The following is a 19,793-nucleotide window of genomic DNA, read 5'->3' on the forward strand; positions in this document are numbered from 1 at the left end:
CCCAATGTTCATCGCAGTACTGTTTATAATAGCCAGGACATGGAAGCAACCTAGATGCCCATCAGCAGACGAGTGAATAAGGAAACTATGGTACATATACACAATGAAATATTACTCAGCCATTAAAAAGAATTCATTTGAATCAGTTCTAATGAGATGGATGAAACTGGAGCCCATTATACAGAGTTAAGTAAGCCAGAAAGATAAACACCAATATAGTATACTAACGCATATATATGAAATTTTAAAAGATGGTAACGATAACCCTAATATGCAAAACAGAAAAAGAGACACAGATGTACAGAACAGACTTTGGGACTCAGTGGGAGAAGGCGAGGGTGGGATGTTCTGAGAGAATAGCATTGTCTTCCCTGGTGGCTCAGCTGGTAAAGAATCCGCCTGCAATGCAGGAGAATAGCATTGAAACAACTATACTATCAAGGGTGAAATAGACCACCAGCCCAGGTTGGATGCATGAGACAAGTGCTCAGGGATGGTGCACTGTGAAGACCCAGAGGGATGGGATGGGGAGGGAGGCGTGCGCGGGGATCGGGATAGGGAACACATGTAAATTCATGGCTAATTCATATCAATGTATGGCAAAAGCCACTACAATATTATAAAGTAATTAGCCTCAAACTAATAAAAATAAATGAAAAAAATTCAAAAAAAAATTCACACACATGCTGTGCGCAAGGACCAAAAAAGACTAAAATAAAATTTTTGTATCAATGAAGAGTTAACAGTTAAAACTAATTGCATCTTATGAAACACTATAAAAAATATGTGAAGATTATTGCGCTTAGTCTATTAATTACCACTAACAGTCACTTAATTAGTTTTCCTCTTATCCTGCTGATGAGGTAGCATTTATGTTGCAGGAAGGTAAATAATACAGGGTAAGATAGCAATTCAAGTAAACATCTGCTTTTCATCCTTTTGTGTTTAAGTGGCAACACACATGTGTATTCTTATTTAATATAAATTGTACAAGTATGTGTATATATATACACGCATATATTGTTCAGTTGCTAAGTTGTATCCGAGTCTTTGGGACACCATGAACTGCAGTAAGCCAGGCTTCCCTTTCCTTCACCATCTCCCGGAGCTTGCTCAAACTCATGTCCATTGAGTCAGCGATGCCAGGCAACCATCTCATCCTCTGTCACCCCCTTCTCCTGCCCTCAGTCTTTCCCAGCATCAGGGTCTTTTTCAATGAATTGTTTTCTTCATGGCAGGTAGCCAGACGATTAAAGCTACAGCCCCAGTCCTTCCAATGAACATTCAGGATTGATTTCCTTTAGGATTGACTGAATTAATCTCCTTGCTGTCCAAGAGACTCTCAAGAGTGTTCTCCAGCACCACAGTTCGAAATTCTTCAGTGCTCAGCCCTCTTTATGGTCCAACTCTCACATCCATACAACTACTGGAAAGCCTTCCAGGATCAGATGGAGAGCCTGGTGTGATGAAGTAACCCCTGCCACTTAAATTCTCCTCTCAGAGCTAACCTGGGTCAGTTGCTTTCTTGGTTAAAGCTCCTGGGGCAGCCAACAAAGTAGAAGAGTCTATGTGACACTCAACACAGGTTTTCCCATTGTTTTCTTAGTTGTACATGTACCTGGTTGCAGTTTCAATGTCTTGACAAATAGGTGAGGAGACATGATGTCAAATGATGGCAATAGCATCATCATCATTCAAAAAGATTTCGACTCCCAGGATGAAAACTGTCTTCAGAGAAAGTTGACAAGCTAGATAAGAAAAACAGACGCATTGCTATGTCCTCATATGCTTCACCTTAAAGTAAGAATTGTTTAATTCAAGTTGACTAGGGCCTTATTGAACACAGGACTCCAAAACTTTTCCAGTCATCACATTTGGAATACATGGCACTCATTTTGCAAACTGCATCCAACTTACCATCACTCTCAGTGCTTTCACAATTAACAAATTTTTATTTTCTTGAATAAGGAGTCAGTTTATTTTCATTTAACTTTTAGACATTCCCCTCTGTTTATACTTGAACATAACTTCACAAGCATCTCTCTTCTTACCATGTGTCTTCTGAACCTTTACTATGCTGACTGAAAGCAACAGTCCTAATGAGAACTAGAAGTGAATAGTCACATCCGTGGAGGTTACTTTGTAAACTTTCTTATTTTTTTGGCTGTGACTGCCACGTGGCTTATGAGACCTTTATTCCCTGACTGGGGATTGAACCCAGACCCACGGCAGTGAAAGTACTGAATCCTAACCATTGAATGGCCAAGGAAGTCTCAAATCAAATTTTGCAGTTTTAGGTTTTCACTCAAATATTCAGAGAAACTCTAAATTGCTTTAACATTATATATTTGTTCTAAATAAATGACTGTTGGAGAACTGAAGGGAATATGACAAGGGTCAAGAAACATGTAAATGTCGCATTAAAAGTAACACATAAATCCAATACATTTGAGACCCAAACTGATAAAGGTTAAAATAATAAATATTAATAGAATCTGCTTAAACATAAAAGAAACTGTTGATTTATTTAAAACACAAACTTCACGATAACTAGTAAGAGGAAAAAAACCTAAAATCTAATAATACTAAATACTTAAAACCAAAACTAGGACAACACAGAGGCAGGCCAAAACAGAGCAAGAAAGTATAATGAAGGAAATAATTAGAGGTAGCAATTTAATGTAAACCAGATTTTTGTCATTAATATAATATTGATATCCTTGAGAAATTAAAAAAAAACACATTAAATTTGAGAAAGTAGGTCAATATATATAAGAAACGAGTTGAATTTATAGTTAAATATAAAAACGCTTGAACTAAATTTCAAATAGTATAAAACAATGAGTAAAAACATAACGTTATATAGCAGTGTGAACACAAACATGGTAGCACTGAAATTTTACCTAAATGCTGTGCTTGCGAGCTAAGTTGCTTCAGTCATGTCTGACTCTTTGTGACTCTATGAACCATATATAGGCTGCCAGGCTCTTCTGTCCGTGGGATTCTCCAGGCAAGAATCCTGGAGTGGGTTGCCATGCCCTCCTCCAGGGGACCTTCCTGACCCAGGGATCAAACTGGTGTCTTCCCTGTCTCCTGCATTGGCAGGCAGGTTCTCTACCATTAGTGCCACCTGGGAAGCCCAGTATGATGCTATTAGTCTGTAAAAGCCCATATAGAAAAGTAATAAAGAGAAAATTTCAAAATATGATTTAGAAGAGGAAATTAGTGATCAACACTCTTGAGCCCTTAACCTAGTTTAGGAAATATAATTGTTACAAATATTTATGAAAATTATCATACATTAGACTTACACAGAAAATATCCATAATTCTTTTAGGGCAAAAGATTTTTATAAGTTGTGTGCTCAGACCACAATGCCTGCAATCAAAGTAATTTAAATAATAATTTAAAATAATTTTAAAGTATCATTTAGAGATCTAACATCGTCCTGATAAATTATGACAAGTTAAAACTAAAACATAAAATGAGGAATTTAGTCAGAAATGGAAATGAAATCACTATTCTTCAAATGTGCAGGAAAAAAGTTGCACACTGAGATGAATTCATATCCTTGAAACATGAATTGGAAATAGATTGGCCTCATTTATTAAAGTTAACAAGAATATTCATATAACATTAATAGAACTAGTATAAGAAAATACCTGTCAAATGCCCACTTCTGAATCACCATGATTTGACTCTCTGTCATTCCCTACAATAAAATTAGATTTTATAAACACAGTGGCTAATTTTAGCTCATAACTCAAATAATCATCATCCAAGTGCTTCTCCTCAATCACCATGAATGCAGCAGACGTACTTATCACACAGCATATTAAAAGGACTACAACAGAGAATATTTTAAAAATATATACTAAAAAGGTTAAGATTTCATAAAATTCATCATCTTGCTGTTTCACGAAGGATCTTCCTAAGTGAAACAATAGTTTCTTCAAACTTCAAGCAAATTATACATAAAAACATAGCAATTACTAGGACACTGAGGTGCCAGTGCTTTGATCAACACTAAGGCACCAGCACTCTTACCCATATTGTATTTGCACCACCAGTGGTTTTTAATGTGGTGAAAATGACAAATAAGGTCTGGCTATCATTACAGTAACCATTTTACCTCACGAATCCCTGTAGAGTGTCCTGGGGATCTGCAGGGGCCCACAGGCTGCACTTTGAGAACTGCTGGTTTCATAAATTTCCCTGCACCTGCTCTGGCCAGAGTTGCTCTGTAGCTTTAAAATCTTCAGTAATTTCCTTGGTTCTTAAGATAAAATCTAACATCATTCAAAAGTCTATCACTGGGCCCTTTTCAGTATCTCCAGGGTCATTCCCTGCCATACTCTCCATGCATCAGTAGAGTCTACCGACTCTGGCCTTGTTCACGTCTTTAAAGGACCCTCTATACACTGTGCTTTGTTTTCTATTTTTATGTTATGGTTTTTTTTTTTTTTCTGGGAAAGTCTGCTCTTCACAAGATACTTAACAGATTGCTACTCACTCTTCAAGTCTCATACTTCAGCTTACTTCCCTGGGGAGACTGAACATGGTCTGAATGAGCATCCCAGGAAAGTCACTGTCATCAGGCCCTTTTACTTCTCCTGTGGAGCCCAGGGCCCAAATATAAATACCTAATTATCTTATAACAACATCTTTCATGGCAATGTTCTCACTCCAGTGTGAGCTCTGTAAGGTCAGGGCCTCTGCCTCTCATACTCAAGACTCCCTCCGCAAGGCCAAAGAGTAAGGAATTAACTGCACAACATTCTTCTCCACGTATTTTGCCTCATTAGGACTTTAGGAATGGTTTCAAAAGAAACAGGAAGAAACATGTCTTCAAATAAATTTCATGAGTCAAAAAAGGTAGATTTTTATTAAAGAAAATTATATATTCTTACATTATAAATAGAATATATAACTACAAATACCATAAAAATTAATTAATATAAATAAAGGAATTACATTCACACAAAAACATGTTATTGCATAAGATTCAGCCACAGGGTATCAGATATAGTTCCTCTAATTCTAAAAGCAGTTGGATATCAATATTCCCAATATTAGTGCTGATACCAAATGTCACTCAAACTAATTTATAGCAAAGGCAGAAATCACAGCTCTGGAAATGACTGAACAATGAAGAGTCTGAGCTTGGACACGAGTCACTGAGAATCAGCTTCCTTCATACTTCCTTAGCTTTCTTAGGAGCTTGTTAACACAGAGAAATTGGCTCGTGATTTCCACTCTGATGATTTCCCAGGTGGAGTCGCTGTATCCCTTCTCTTGCAGGTAGACATGGATGCCCTGGAAGTACCTCTTCACGGTCAGCGTGCGGCCCGTCCTTCCCAGGGCAGTCTTCCTCTCCCATCACCTGCCCCAGGCAGGTGTCCAGGTCGTCCAGCTGCTGATGGAGTCCAGTGCGGAGCTGCTCCAGGAGGGTGGTGTCCCAGGCAGCAGAGGAGCGCTCTGTGTGGAAAACTCTGCTGGAGCATCTCGTGGAGCACAGAGAAGGCCTGGGCCTCCTGGAGCTGGCCGCCACTCACCTGTTCCTGAGGGAAGCTGAAGTCTATCCTGTACCCCAGGCAGGAAAGAGAGACATTGTGCTTATTTGATCTACACGTGTGAAGGTCTCCTGCTTTTCGAAGTAAGGTTCTGAGGCAGGTCATGGATCGCAGAGGCAGAGATGGGGTTAGAGATGAGTATCGTCAGTGTCATCATTGAGGAAATGAAGAACCATTGGTCAGTTCCACAAGGAAGCGTTCCGGTTGAGATGAGCGATTGCGAACTTGGTTTCACCTCCATTTCATTGAAGGATCGCCTCTTAAATATTAAATCCCCAAATTTTCATATCGTAAATTTTCCCAGATCTGTGTACTGCCTGACTGGGGTCTTCCCTGTCACTTCAAGAGCCTGGAAAGCTGTCATGAGTTTCCACTCTTCTGTATCCTTACAGTTAAAGGAAGATGTATTCATTAAAAAAGTAGATGTTCTAATTCAACGGAATGCTTATCATGTCAGTAACATTGAACTAATGATATATTAATAGATATTGGACCTTTCTTCCTGATGTTAAGATCAACTTTTAAGGAAACTTTTTTAGATTTCCTTTTTAAATCTTCTTTTGCCTGCCACTTCATATTCCTCTTGAAAGAGCCCATCGGATGCGAAAAATTCCTGAGCTTTACATGTGTGGACCTCACCTTATTCTCTGCGGCAGAACTTTAATTTTTCAAAGTTGGTTTTATGTACTCTCCATAGTTGAGAAAATTACTAAACATTTATTAAGTACCAAAAATGTGATGAGTTTGTTACAGAGTCCAAGTTGTTCTGCTTGCTGCAACATAAATCAATGAATCCAAGACGAGGTTGGGGATCTGGATGGGACTTTATTCCGGACAGGCTGACTGAGAAGATGGAAGGCTAATGCCTCAAAATAACCATTTTGTCTGGCCCTGAATGTCAGATTCTTTTATGAATCAGAGATGGGGGAGGTGAGGAAACAAAGAAAAGGACCTTTTAATTCCTGTAAATATCTCCCAGAATATTTAGTAAGCCTCAGGTAGGGGCATGTGTTAATTGAACTTCGTTACAATCATTTCATGGGTGTGTGAAATGGAATATCTCATGTCATGTCAGCAAACAAAGATGTCACACCTATCTGTGATTCTGCCCTTCCCAAATGTGAATTTCTGGGCCGCCTGGTAAGTAGCCAAGTAGGGCGCCTGTGCCATTGCCACACACAGAGTCATCGTCCTTCACAGGTGAGCGGTGGCAGGTTATCTCCCTGAGGCAGGCCATTTTGGCTGTTTCAGTTCAATTCGGTTCAGTTCAGTCGCTCAGTCATGTCCGATTCTTTGCAACCCCATGGACTGCAGCACCCCAGGCCTCCCTGTCTATCACTTACTCCAGGAGTTTATTCAGACTCATGTCCATTGAGTCAGGGATGCCATCCAGCCATCTCATCCTCTGTCACCCCCTTCTCCTCCCACTTTCAATCTTTCCCAGCATCAGGGTCTTTTCCAATGAGCCAGTTCTTTGCATCAGGGGGCCAAAGTATTGGAGTTTCAGCTTAGGCACCAGTCCTTTCAATGAATAATCAGGACTGATTTCCTTTAGGAAGGACTGGTTGGATCTCCTTGCAGTCCAAGGGACTCTAAGAGGCTTCTCCAATCCCACAGTTCAAAAGCATCAATTCTTTGGCACTCAGCTTTCTTTAGAGTCCAACTCTCACCTCCACACATGACTACTAGAGAAACCATTGCTTTGACTAGACAGACCTTTGTTGGCAAAGTAATGTCTTTGCTTTTAATATGCTGTCTAGGTTGGTCATAACTTTTCTTCCAAGGAGCAAGTGTCTTTTAATTTCATGGCTGCAGTCCCATCTGCACTGATTTTGCAGCCCCCCAAAATAAAGTCTGTCACTGTTTCTCCATCTATTCGCCATGAAGTGATGGGACCAAATGCCATGATCTTACGTTTCTGAATGTTGAGTTTTATGCCAACGTTTTCACTCTCCTCTTTCAGATGATTAATCCTCCAAAATTCACTCTCAAGAGAATGAAGTGTAACCACCGCTCCCTCCAAGGGTTCAGGTGTTTAGAATGTGTCTTTGCTGCTTTTCGGCAGTGTAAGGCGAGTCAGAGAAAAAGAGAGCGAGTTGGGCAGTCAGGCAGGAAAAGGGAAATTTACTAGAGGGAAAGTAGAGGCTGACTGGCCATTTTGGAGAACCAGCTTCCTCCCTTTCTGGCAGGATCCTACTTATACCCCAGCAATGAAAAATTTTCTGAACGGATGGTTAATTTTACACCTGTAGTTGAGTCCTGTGGTCATAAAGCTGGAGGTCTAGAATCTGGTGGTCTTGTAGCTTTGAGGAGATAGGCACCAGTGAGAAAACAGAATGCCATTTGGGCAATTTGGTCAGTATCACAGATCACTGTGATGTTATTGTCTGTTTTCAAGGTTGACATAATAGCCATCTCATCAATGAGACCCCATGTGGGCCCTATCAGGCAGCCTCTCTGTATTATTCCAGGTAATTGTCCTTGCTATGTCTAACCAACCCTCTTTTCTTTGCCACTTTTATATAATATTCATATTGTTACCTCTTCTTTGTCATTTGTATTTCACTTTGTAAAAGCTGTCCTAATGCTTCTGCAGTCTTTTCTATTTCAATTTTGAGGTTTGTTGCAAAAATAAAGAAAGAGAAAATGTAAGTGAAAAGAAGAGGAAATGTATTTCTTCTGTGATTTTTCAAGATATCAAAACTTTCCACTCTCATTGAACATTCCTAGAAAGTAAAAGTAAGCAGTGAATGAAAAAGCAATGCACAAAGGTACAAGGAAAGTAAACAATGTAATTGAAAACAACTGTAGTGACATCTTCTCTGTTTAAATGACAAAATGTCCCCTAACTACACAAATGGGGATGAAGAGCTCCACAGAGTGACAGATTTCAGACCACCCCATGTGAGACTGCTTAGCTGCAGACAGAGCCAGAGGAGGGTAGCAGGCTCTTAGGCATAGTGTTACCTAAGAAGCCAGTTGTCAGCTTTGCTAAATCCCAGTATCTATTTATTTATTTTAATTTGTCGGTTTACATTTCTCACTCTTCATGGATGTTTTCTGATTCTGAGGATATAGACCTATTTACTCACCATGAAAGAGACTGAGTTACAGATTGGACAATCATTTTATTCATATGTGAGAGGTCACCTGGTACCTGGAAGCTACTAGGTAGAAGTGATTTGGACAGGACGTCATGTTCACATAAGAGATGAGATTAGATGTAATAATGTTGACCAGTGAGTTGAGAATTAAAGGAAGGGAAGCAGATCTCAGGGAAATTCGACCCAGTTCCCATAGTTTGACATGGGAATTTTCCCCCTCGTGGGAACGGCTAACAGATACTGAATGCTTATATACATTGTCCAGGCATGGTCAGAAGCACGCTACATCATTCAAGCTTCACAACAATCCAGTGAAACAAATATGATTATCATTTCCACACTAGAGGAAAACCAGGGTGCTGAAAGTCACATGCCAGTGCAGGATGGAGCTGGGACATCAACCTGGGCAGTCTTGCCCCCGTGTCCACTGTCTCAAGCACTGGACCGAGCTGTCTGCTCTGACAAAGTGCTTCCTATCTTAGAGGAACTTAGTAAGTTCTTCCTCTCCAGTTCCTATTCTTCTTTGTCACAAAGTGTCGTTTGTTCATTCCAGGAACATTACAATCATTTACACTACAATTGAAGAGGACACAGTTCCCATTGCACTTGCTAACTTCCAGTCCTATATTTCAAGTGGTGTTTTGTTGAGATCGACAGAGAAGCCTGGCAGACTATGGTCCATAGCTTCACAAAGAGTTGGACACAGCAGAAGCAACTGGGCAACAACTGAACTTTGAGAGTCCCTGTTTCCATCTGAGAAAATATTTTGAGAAGTTATCCAGAAAGTAAAAAAATCCATTTAAATTTACATTTACTATCTTTGTTTTCAGAAGATTATCATTTTCGGAAAGAGATTTCAATACTGGGGCTTCCCAGCTAGCTCAGATGGTAAAGTGTCTGCCTGTAATGTGGGAGACCTGGGTTCGATCCCTGGGTTGGGAAGATCCCCTGGAGAAGGAAATGGCAACCCACTCTAGTACTCTTGCCTGGAAAATTCCACAGACAGAGGAGCCTTGAAGGCTACAGTTCATGGGGTCGCAAAGAGTCAGAAGACAGACCCTTTCCTGGATACTCCACATGTGCCATTACTGCATTTAGGGTGCTTACAATCTATCAGGGCAGTCAAATGTTACATAATTAGATGAATTACTTAATTACAAGGTACATAGGGTAGCTAAAGGAGACTGCTTAAGGTTAATGAGGAATAACGAGGAGGCTGAATAGTACAGTGGTCAAGTACCACTTGCGCAGGTAATCCTGACAGTTACCAAGTAATCTCTCTGAGTTTTCAGTTTCCTTATTTGCAAACATATCAGTAACTATAGTAATGATCTCATAGGGAAGCTGTGAAGGCTAATGTAATGTTTATTAAAAACACTTTGCTGAGAGGATGCATGTGAAATTTTCTGTCATTAATATTATCAAAAATTATCTGAACCTTACAGAATTGGTAAAGACATGTCATTACAAGGGTTGAATGTAATTGCAGCCTCAGTATCCCTGAGTGTATGATAGGTTATCAGTTCCCAGTGAAATATTTAAGGGGATGAGATTATCTGGACTATCACACAATGACTGAGGCAAAGTTTCCTGTGAAATATTGTAGTTGTAGAGGAGAAAGAGAAATAAACAAAGGCAAAATTGAATTTTTTAGGACTACCAGCACCTAAAAAAAGTGCCTTGCGGATTATAGTTGCAACATAATTCATTTTTAACAAATAATATCAGTGATATTGTTCCTTATAATGTCTCCTGTGAGATTAAGGCCTACTCAGGTGATATCGTAAAGGTACATACACAACTGAAATTTTTTAAAGGGAGAAAAGGGAAAATAAGAAAACACTGAGAAAAATCAAAAGCTTCTTTTATAAGCTCTTTTTATGCTGAATATCTCGTAGTGACCTGGAAAAGCCACCATATGTATATTGTATGAATATTTCTGCCTTCTCTGAATTTCACCAGACTCTTCCAGAAACAACTAAGAAGGCGTGAGAAGCAGGCTAGACAGCTGTGGAGCTATCAACCACAGTGGCAAACATGATGTGATGTCCCTGCCCCAGGCACTCATGGCAAAAATGAGCATTTATAATTCATTTCATTACAAAGTGTAGATAAATAAAGGAAAGGGGGAAATGTGGAAAAACGCAGAAAAGGAAAGCTTCTCTGCTCACTCTTCAAGAGCCGCCCGTTACCCCAAGTCCTCAGAACTTGCCTAGACCTCCCTCCAGGCAGCCCTGCAGAGCCCCCAGAGTCCCCGTGGCCCTCCCCGTCTCTGTGCTGCTGGCCCTGGGGATGCTCTGCTCCAGCCCCGCGTGCTCTCTGGGCTGCGGGCTGCCTGCGAGTCACGGCAATCTGGAAAGCTTCACACGTTGGAGTCAGGTGGAGAGAGTGTCTGTTGTGTCCTGTCTGAGGGACAGGACTGACCAGATCTCCTCAGACCCTGGAGGACGGGCCAGGCTGAGAAGACAGAAGCCACAGTTGCTGTGCACGGGTTGCTCTAGCTGACCTTCCAGCTCTTCAGCACCTCGGGCTCCTCTGCAGGGCGGGACAAGAGCCTCCTGGACAGATTCCTCGCGGGACTTGATCAGCAGCTGGAGGAGCTGGACACGTGTCTGAGGGAGGGAAGGTCGACGGAACAGTCACCTCTAGGGAGTGAGAACTCCAGATTGGCTTTGAAGAGTTACTTCCGGCGAATCAGTGTGTATCTCAAAAAGAAAGAATACACCTGTTGTGCCTGGGAGGTTGTCAGCGTAGAAATCAGAAGGAGCTTCATCTTGGCCAACAAGCTCATCGGAAAACTCAGGAAATAAAGAAGATGTTGAATCTGAAAACTGTTGATCTGGTCAACTAAATAGCTATTTTCTAGGACTCAGTGCAATCTTTAACTATTTTTGTGTCAGATGAAAAATATGTGATAGCAAACATATGGATTTACTTAAGTGTATACTAAATGTTATTTTACAATAACTGTTTAAAACAGTGTTTAGAATACATTTTCCATAGCTTAAAAAGTTGTAATATTTATTTATTTATTTGAATTATTTGAAATATTTCAGCTTGTCTTAGCATTTCAATCTTTATCGTTCATAAGGTAGTTGTTTTGTACTATATTTTGTAGAAGACTACTATTTGTTTTTAAGTAGTGGAAATAAAAGTAATTTTAAAAAAGCAGACTGACTTGCACACACCTTTGAATAAAATCTAACTCAAAGACTGATCCTGCAAGATAAACCTACGCTGAAGTCACCTGAATAAAGACGGAACAGGGTTACCCACCCCGGGCCATAGAAGGAACAAGGACAATTTAAGGAGAGACTGGATGTGATTCTTGAGACATAGATTAGAGGATGGAGGGAGATAAGTGAAGAAAAGCCCAGGTCATGGACACAGTTGCCCATTTGGGGCCTATAAGAACTGGAGTGCCTTCAAGGATTAGTGGAGAACCACATACATCATGGGAGGTCAATCTGCATATGTAGAATCTAGGATCCTGGAGTAGGATGAGGAAGAGAGAGCAAGTTTTCTACACTTGGCCACTCCTGAGAAAACAGTCTTCCTAAAAACTGTCCCAACGGAGGCAAGAAGAACAAGGCAGGTTGCGGATTGCAGGGACACCTCAGAAATGTGAGAACCAGCAGCTTCCATGATAAATGTGACTCTAAAAAAGAGGGTTTCTTATGCTTATTTATATATATTAAACACACACGTCATTGCTAAACTTTTAAATAATTCACACAAAGGAATGCCTACCCTTGACATCTAGGAGGATGCACCCTAATCCTATACTGTTAACAATCTAATGGGTATCCTTCTAGACATTTTCATATTTCGTTGATAAACCTACACATATGGGGAAACTAACATATATCACATATATAAATTTTTCATATACTCCAGTTTTTCATTTATTTATATTTACTTGCAAATAGATCTTTAAGATTTTTCTTCATTAGTACATAAAAATAGATTGCCTAGTTATAAACTGCTGCATTATGTCTTAACTGCAAAACTAATATAATCATAAAATCTTATCTTGAGAGTATGGTAAGATTAATTGCTTTAATCTGTAGCACATGCTCAGAATGGTACCAGACACTTCCCAAGTACTCCTTATGTTAACTCTTCTACTTGAATCTGGTTAGATTATTTCCTGACGTTCTGGGTCTGTGGTCAGGAAGATGAGGCAGTTCCCAGAGAGCTGTTCAGAGACAGATTCCTGCAGCTCACCCACTGGACAGTGAGAGGAGAAACAGCCATTCACTGGCATGACGAGGCCAAGCCTGTGCAACAATACCCAGAGTTCTAGATGGAAACATTCCTACGTGGCACACAGCCCAGCTGCCTACAAGGACTCATCCCCACCCTCACTGGATTCCTGGTTCTCCCTGGAGTTTAGGAGCTCAGAGTTTCAGCCAGGAAGACACAGGCATCTGGGAGGCAGTCAGGAGGATCCTCTGTGCCATGACTTCAACCCAGCCAGGAGGTCGGCCAGAGGGGATTCCCAGCCTGGATCCTGAAATCCCATTTGGCAGCTTGCATTTAGTTTCCTTTTCACTTGTTGCATCAGCTTCGTTGCTATTTTTGCCTTCTGGGGTTCATTACACAATCTCTGATGATGTAACAAAACTCAAGTCACTAGTCGGCTTTAAGTGAGCAGATGGCTTTGCTTTGGGCTCTTTCACCTTAAAGAAGATTCGGAAACTGCCTCAGAGACAGGAAACTCACCCAGAACTCACACAGTGAGATGTGCCCTCATGTCAGCTGGGTGGGGCAGAGGGCTGCTGAGGCTTGTTCAGCAGCTGCAGCCAATGTGTTGTCCTTTTCACTGTTTTCCCAACCTTAGGTCGGCCTGACTCAATGCACCCTTGACAGTGATTCTGAGAATTCAGAGTCCAGCTCAGAGAACAACCTGGAATCAGAGGGAAAAGTAAATGCAGGCGTGATGCAGACGGGCATGTTCTGATAGGGCCAGTCTGAGTAGCAGCAGCAGCGGGTCTGGCAGCAAACACTGAAAACAAGGCATGGGCTGCTCCTGCCTGTTCCTGGGCCATCAACCCTCTGATGGGAGCGTTCTGAGAGTCACAGGGGTGCAGAGTGTAGGATCCTCTGGTTGGGTACGTCCTAGAGGAGTTAGGAGAGTTAGCCAAGGCCCTGACCAAACTACCTAGTCCCAGCTGCATCTGAAGTGAGCAGGAGACACATGGGGCGATGAATATTGTCCACGGCCTGTGAATGATGACCTCACTGTGAGGAAAGGGAGGAGAGAAGAGGCTGCGACCAGGGGCACTTAGATCTCTCTGCACATTGCCCATCTCCACACCCGGTGGGAGGCTGAGGAGGGGCGCTGGCCCACAGCTGCACAGGGCAACCCCGGCCTGCGCAGAGTCAGCCTCAGGAGCTGAGAGAGGGAGAGAGCCAGGCTGCAGCTGGAAGCTGGGAAGACACGCTCTTCCCTCAAGCTGGAGATGGACTTCCCATCGTGGTACTGAAGCTTCACAGGAGCTCTCTAGGTTGCCGAGCAAAATGTCTCCAGTCTAGTTTGGGCTATCTTTAAATTTATATAAGTAGTATATATTTTCTTCTGAGGTGAGTATCTTTCAATCACTGCTATATTTGTGTATTTAGTTGTGGTTCTTACTTTTTATTGTTATTACTAACCCTATGATCAGGATAGATAAAGTATTTATGCAATTTTAATGGGTATTTGGGCTGCAACTAGTTTGGGACTCTTATGAATATTGCTGATCTGAATTTTCTTTACTTCTATACTGATGCATATTTACATGATTCTTTCCCAGGGTAACTGCTAAGACTGGACTTACTGGGTCACGCTGTTGTTCAGTCGCTCACTCATGTCCGATTCTTTGTGACCCCAGTGATCTGCAACAGGACTTCCCAGTCCTTCACCGTCTCCCAGAGCTTGCTCAGACTCATGTCCATTGAATCAGAGATGTCATCCAACCATCGTGTCCTCTGTCATCCCACTCTCCTTCTGCCTTCAGTCCTTCCCAGCATCAGGGTCTTTTCTAATGAGTCAGCTCATGAGAGGATTGCACTTTCAGTTTCAGCGGCAGTCCTTCTAATGAAGCTCTGGGTTGATTTCCTTTAGGATTGACTGGTTTGATCTCCCTGCAGTTCAAGGGACTCTCAGGAGTCTTCTCCAACACCACAGTTCAAAAGCATCAATTCTTCAGTGTTCAACCTTCTTTATGGTCCAGCTCTTATATCCATATATGACTGGGCCATAGGCCATAGGTTAAGCATATTTTCAGCTTTGCTAGGTAATGTTTTTGAAAGTAGTTGTACAAATATACACAACAAACAGGAGTTGCTCCATATGGTCATCACATTGCTATTATCAGACCTTATTTTTTTAATTTGCAGGCAATGTATTTGTTTATCTAGAAATTTGAAAAATCAACCAAACTTTTATACAATGTTTGCAAAGCTGATCAGAGGAAAAAAAACAAAGTTAGTCATTCTCATAAGCATCTGTGTATGAAAATGCAAGGAAAATTTAGTTCATTAAAAATTAGCAAATGTCATGAAAAGATTTCATTCACATTTTCAAAAATAAGAAAGCATAAATATATTGAAATGAATCTCAGAGAGAATGTGCAAGACATATAAGCAAGCCAGAACCAAAAATTTATTGAGAGAGAGTTTTAAAATAGTCCAAGATAATGGCAATATTTGTTTTACTTTATGATGTGGTGAGGACATGTTTGCTAAGTAAATGTTTGTTCACTAAATGACTGTGTTTCTCAGGAGGAGGTGGCCTTGACTGTCTCCTATAGCATGATCTGATTTCCCTTCTCACTGAGACTTACTACCTCATCACACGCTTACATGTCCCTTGCTCACTTACAAAGACAGAAGTTGCTTAACCTCATTAATGATCAAGACTTAAAACATCCTGTCTCAATGTTAGAGAAAGAAACTGTTATTTTTTCTGGCCATCTAATTTGAGTCAAAAGTGCAATTATAGATTTGTACTTAGAGGTGAGAGGTAAAGAGAAATTGTTCTGTCAAAGCTATTTTTTAAAAAAAAAATTATATCTACACTTTATTCAGATGTCCTGATTCCTGTACCCACCCACCCAGCCCCACTGGTTGCAGGAATTTCATTTTTACTTATTTATGGCTGTGAGACTTGTGACATCTTATTAAATAGTTCCCCAACCAGGGATCCAAGCAGGACCCTGCAGTGAAAGCATGGAGTCCCAGTCAGTGAAACTCAAGGGAATTCCCAGATTGCCTCAGTTTATACCCAAAATTGTTTTTCTGTGCAGGGATGCCATTTAGAACGGCACATTACCTTTAATTTCCGTGTTGCCTTAGGCACCTCCAGGCTCTGACAATTTCTCTGTAGTAGACTTTCTATCTTCTTATCAGTGGTATCATTTTGAAATGGCAATTTCCAATTTTTATTGCTATTGTAAAAAGATGTGATTGATTTTAATACTGATCTTTTTTTCAGTGACATTTTAAAATTTATTTTAAAATTTCAATAGTTTCTACGTCTTTTTGTATTTTGTATGTACACAATTACATCATCTTTAGATTAAAAAAAAACAAACATTATCTGAGACAGTCAGCAAGGGATTTGGACAGGCCCCTCACAAAGAAAATATCCAAATGGTCAATAAACATGAAAATGCGCTGAATCTTATTAATAACTAGGCAATATGAATTAAAACTCGAATAAGATATCACTATGATTCACTAGAAGGGCTAAAACTAAGAAGACTGGCAATACCTGGTGTTGAAAAGAAAGTAACGCAACTGACAATCCATATTCTTCATAGTGAGAATACAAATGGGTGTAAACTATAAAAAATATGTTTATCATTAGCTACTACATCTGAACATATGCACACTCTATTACCCAGTTACTTCATCCTAGGCCATATACCCAACAGAAGGCTATACAAAAGTGCACCAAAGGATACAAACAAGGATTCTCATAGCATAATTAATTATACTGACAAAAATCAATATAAACTCCATGAAGGCAATTGAAAGAGACCGATTAGGAAACAGCTCATGATCACAATAGCAGGAACTGGGAGGAGGACAAAGGGAAGAAAGCAGAAGGAATTCTTGTTTACAATTCGCACCCACCCCCTTCTTCCAGTTCCTCACCCTGGTCTTTACTTCCAGTCTCTACAGCCATGAGAGCACCTGGGCAGGACTTCTCCCTGCTTCAGTTCCCAACAACATCTGGGCCCATTCTTCTGCTCAGGGCACAACTAGCACCCTGTCTGGCTGGAGACTTCTCCAATTAAGTGCAAAGCCAAACTCTGGCAGTCAAAAGCATCCCGAATATATCTTGAGCTGATTTTCCCACCATTGATCCCCTTGGATCTTGGAACATAACTCGTCCACAATTTGAAGTTCCTTCTACGTGGTCCCCGCAGACTCAGGAATTCTCCTGGCTCTGTGGAAGCTGCTCCCTCCATCTTGAGCTGTGCTGCCCACCATGACATCAACCACAAGAGGCCAAGTGAGCACTTGACAAGCCCAATCTTAGCTGTACTGTGACCGCCAAAGGATGCACCGTATTTTGAAGGAACGATGAAAACAGGAATGTAACCATCTCAGTATTAATCTTATATTGGTATCTGTTGAAATGATAACATTTGGATGTTTTGTGTCCAATAAAATACACTGTTAAAATTAACTTCACGTGTTTCTTTTTAATCTTTTCATGTGGATACTAGAAAAATTTAAATTGCCTGTATGGCTCCCATGATATTTCTTCTGAGCAGTGCTGAATGCATTCTCTGGTAGCATATCGGAAAATCACAGAAAGAACAAACAATCACTATTTAGTTCCACAAATTAAATATAATTCCTACTGAAATGTTAGTATATTTCCTTTATTGTTTTCCTATATAATTTTACAAAGTAGCATTGTATCTACAAATTTATGCCCTGCTTTTGAATACAATTAGGTGCTTTTTATTTTCTCATGATGCCAAAAAATATATTCCTTATAGAAAAAAAGTTTAATATGAGAAAAGAAAGGGTAAAAATTTAGGAACATTGTTTAAATTCTATGAAACTAGATTATGAAAATACCTAAGAATCCTATCTCACAGATATTCTTTCATTATGGGGAAAATTTCATCTACAAACAGTTCTAAAGGTACAAAGTGAACAGGAAAGAATTTTCCTGCTTGTTGCATCCTTACATTAGTATGTAAAATCAGATATTTAGATTCTTCGAAGTATGTACAAAATAAATATACATTGGCCCTCAGTAATGGTAACAAGGGCATCCTACAAGAGAAATCACAAACATTTATGCATGGCCTGTGTAACATACATTTGCCTGCCTAGAGATATGACTTAGTCTTTACCTTGGTATATTCTGGATAGTTAGAGATTCCAAATCAAGCAATATATTAAGGTTGGTAAAGAATGCAATGTCTTCCTGCTTATGGTTAAGGCCTAAAAAAAGTTCACACAACCTTAGCTTATACAAAAAATATTTTTTTTCTAAAATTGTAAACTCTTAGAAATAAAGACTCTTTCACAAAATCTAACAATATGAAAAAAGAACAAGATAGATCTTTTCCCAGTGAAAGAACCCTCTAATAATCAGTTCAAATTGATTAGGCATTTCTTTTTTAGCACTTAGCAATTCACTGAAAATCTACAAAAACATTAGAAATTCTCCCAGACTGTATATTTTCCCCCCTAATAAACATAAAATCTAAAAGGGAGGAGCTAAAAAGAAAAAGAGTTTTAGAGGTCACTAATCATTTAAACAACATAAGAGAATAAAAGGGAGACGGGAAGCTGGGATTCCTCTCAAATAGAAAGAATGGAGGGCCATCCTGTCTAAGTAGCTCACACTCAAGGAGGAAGGACATTCGCTCTGCAAAGGGTTGAAGACTCAGCTTCAGCATCTACTAGCAGAACAGGTAGCCCTGTGCCTGTTTTCATCATGACCTACCGGTGCCTCCAGCAGATGTTTCTCAGGCTGTGTTTCTCCACCACAGCTCTCTCCATGAACTACAGCTTGCTTCGATTCGAACAAAGGAGGAGTGATATGGTGTGTCAGAAACTCCTGCGGCAGTTACCGTCAACTCCGCAACATTGCCTGGAGGTCAGGATGGACTTCCAGGTGCCTGAGGAGATGAAGCAAGCACAGCAGTTCCAGAAGGAAGATGCTGTATTGGTCATCTATGAGATGCTCCAGCAGATCTTCGGTATTCTCACCAGAGACTTCTCCAGCACTGGCTGGTCTGAGACCATCATTGAGTACCTCCTTGTGGAACTCCAAGGGCAGATGGATCATGTGGGGCCAATCCAGAAGGAAATCATGCGGAAGAAAAACTTCACTACGGGAGACATGACCATTCCTCACCTGAAGAAATATTACATCAACCTCGGGCAGTACCTGAAGTCCATGGAGTACAACAGCTCTGCCTGGACAGTTGTGAGAGCAGAAATGTTCAAGAACTTTTCTTTCCTGAAGAGCCTAACAGGATACCTCCGTGACTGAACATCTCCCACCTGTGGCTCTAATAGTGGACAATGTGAAGTTGACCTGAGACTCTTCAGCCAGCAGAGGCTCTTGAGATAACTGATAATGCAATGCACTTGATTTCAATGGACAGTTAAAGACTGTAAGCTATTTTAAAATTGATTTATGTATTATTTATTTATTTAAACTTTTATATGGAAAATACATTATTTATAAAACAAAAGTCAACGTGACAGTGTCCATGTCAACTTGATTTATGTGACAACACATATGAAAAATTGCAGAGCACCCTGGAGATATTTACTGTAAAACAAGCCTGCAGAATACTAGTTTTCTGGCCCCTGGCTTTGAGGAATTTAAAACAGAAGGAAGATATGTGGAATGTTGACGTTACAGGAATACGCTCCATTTATCTGTACAGTTTACCTGCTCTTGTCTCCTCCACTTCCTTAAATGTATCAGACAGCCCATGCTGATACATTAGAAACTCTCAGATGTGGTAAGCCCTCAATAAAAAACAAGTGAAATGTAATCTTGAAAATACTAACAAGTTTACATCCATTAAAGACAGAAAAGTAAAACTATATTAAATACTTGTTTTAGTACAAAGAACATATA

The 19,793-nt window shown here is 40.3% G+C and overlaps 2 protein-coding genes and 1 pseudogene across 2 annotated transcripts in view; 2 read left to right on the forward strand and 1 right to left on the reverse strand.

Annotated features, from left to right (window-relative positions):
* The window catches only part of LOC136148257 (interferon omega-1-like), a 107,630-nt gene that overhangs the window by 60,445 nt on the left and 27,392 nt on the right, over positions 1 to 19,793 (reverse strand). The window lies entirely within an intron of this gene.
* LOC136148328 (interferon alpha-3-like) lies at positions 5,708 to 12,765 on the forward strand (annotated as a pseudogene).
* LOC136148545 (interferon beta-2-like) lies at positions 16,435 to 19,554 on the forward strand. Its single transcript, XM_065908161.1, has one exon. It carries the CDS (start codon positions 18,633 to 18,635, stop codon positions 19,191 to 19,193), a length of 561 nt encoding a protein of 186 aa, XP_065764233.1. The 5' UTR covers positions 16,435 to 18,632; the 3' UTR covers positions 19,194 to 19,554.

Source organism: Muntiacus reevesi, chromosome 17, assembly GCF_963930625.1.
Source record: "Muntiacus reevesi chromosome 17, mMunRee1.1, whole genome shotgun sequence".
In the NCBI taxonomy this organism is placed as follows: domain Eukaryota; kingdom Metazoa; phylum Chordata; class Mammalia; order Artiodactyla; family Cervidae; genus Muntiacus; species Muntiacus reevesi.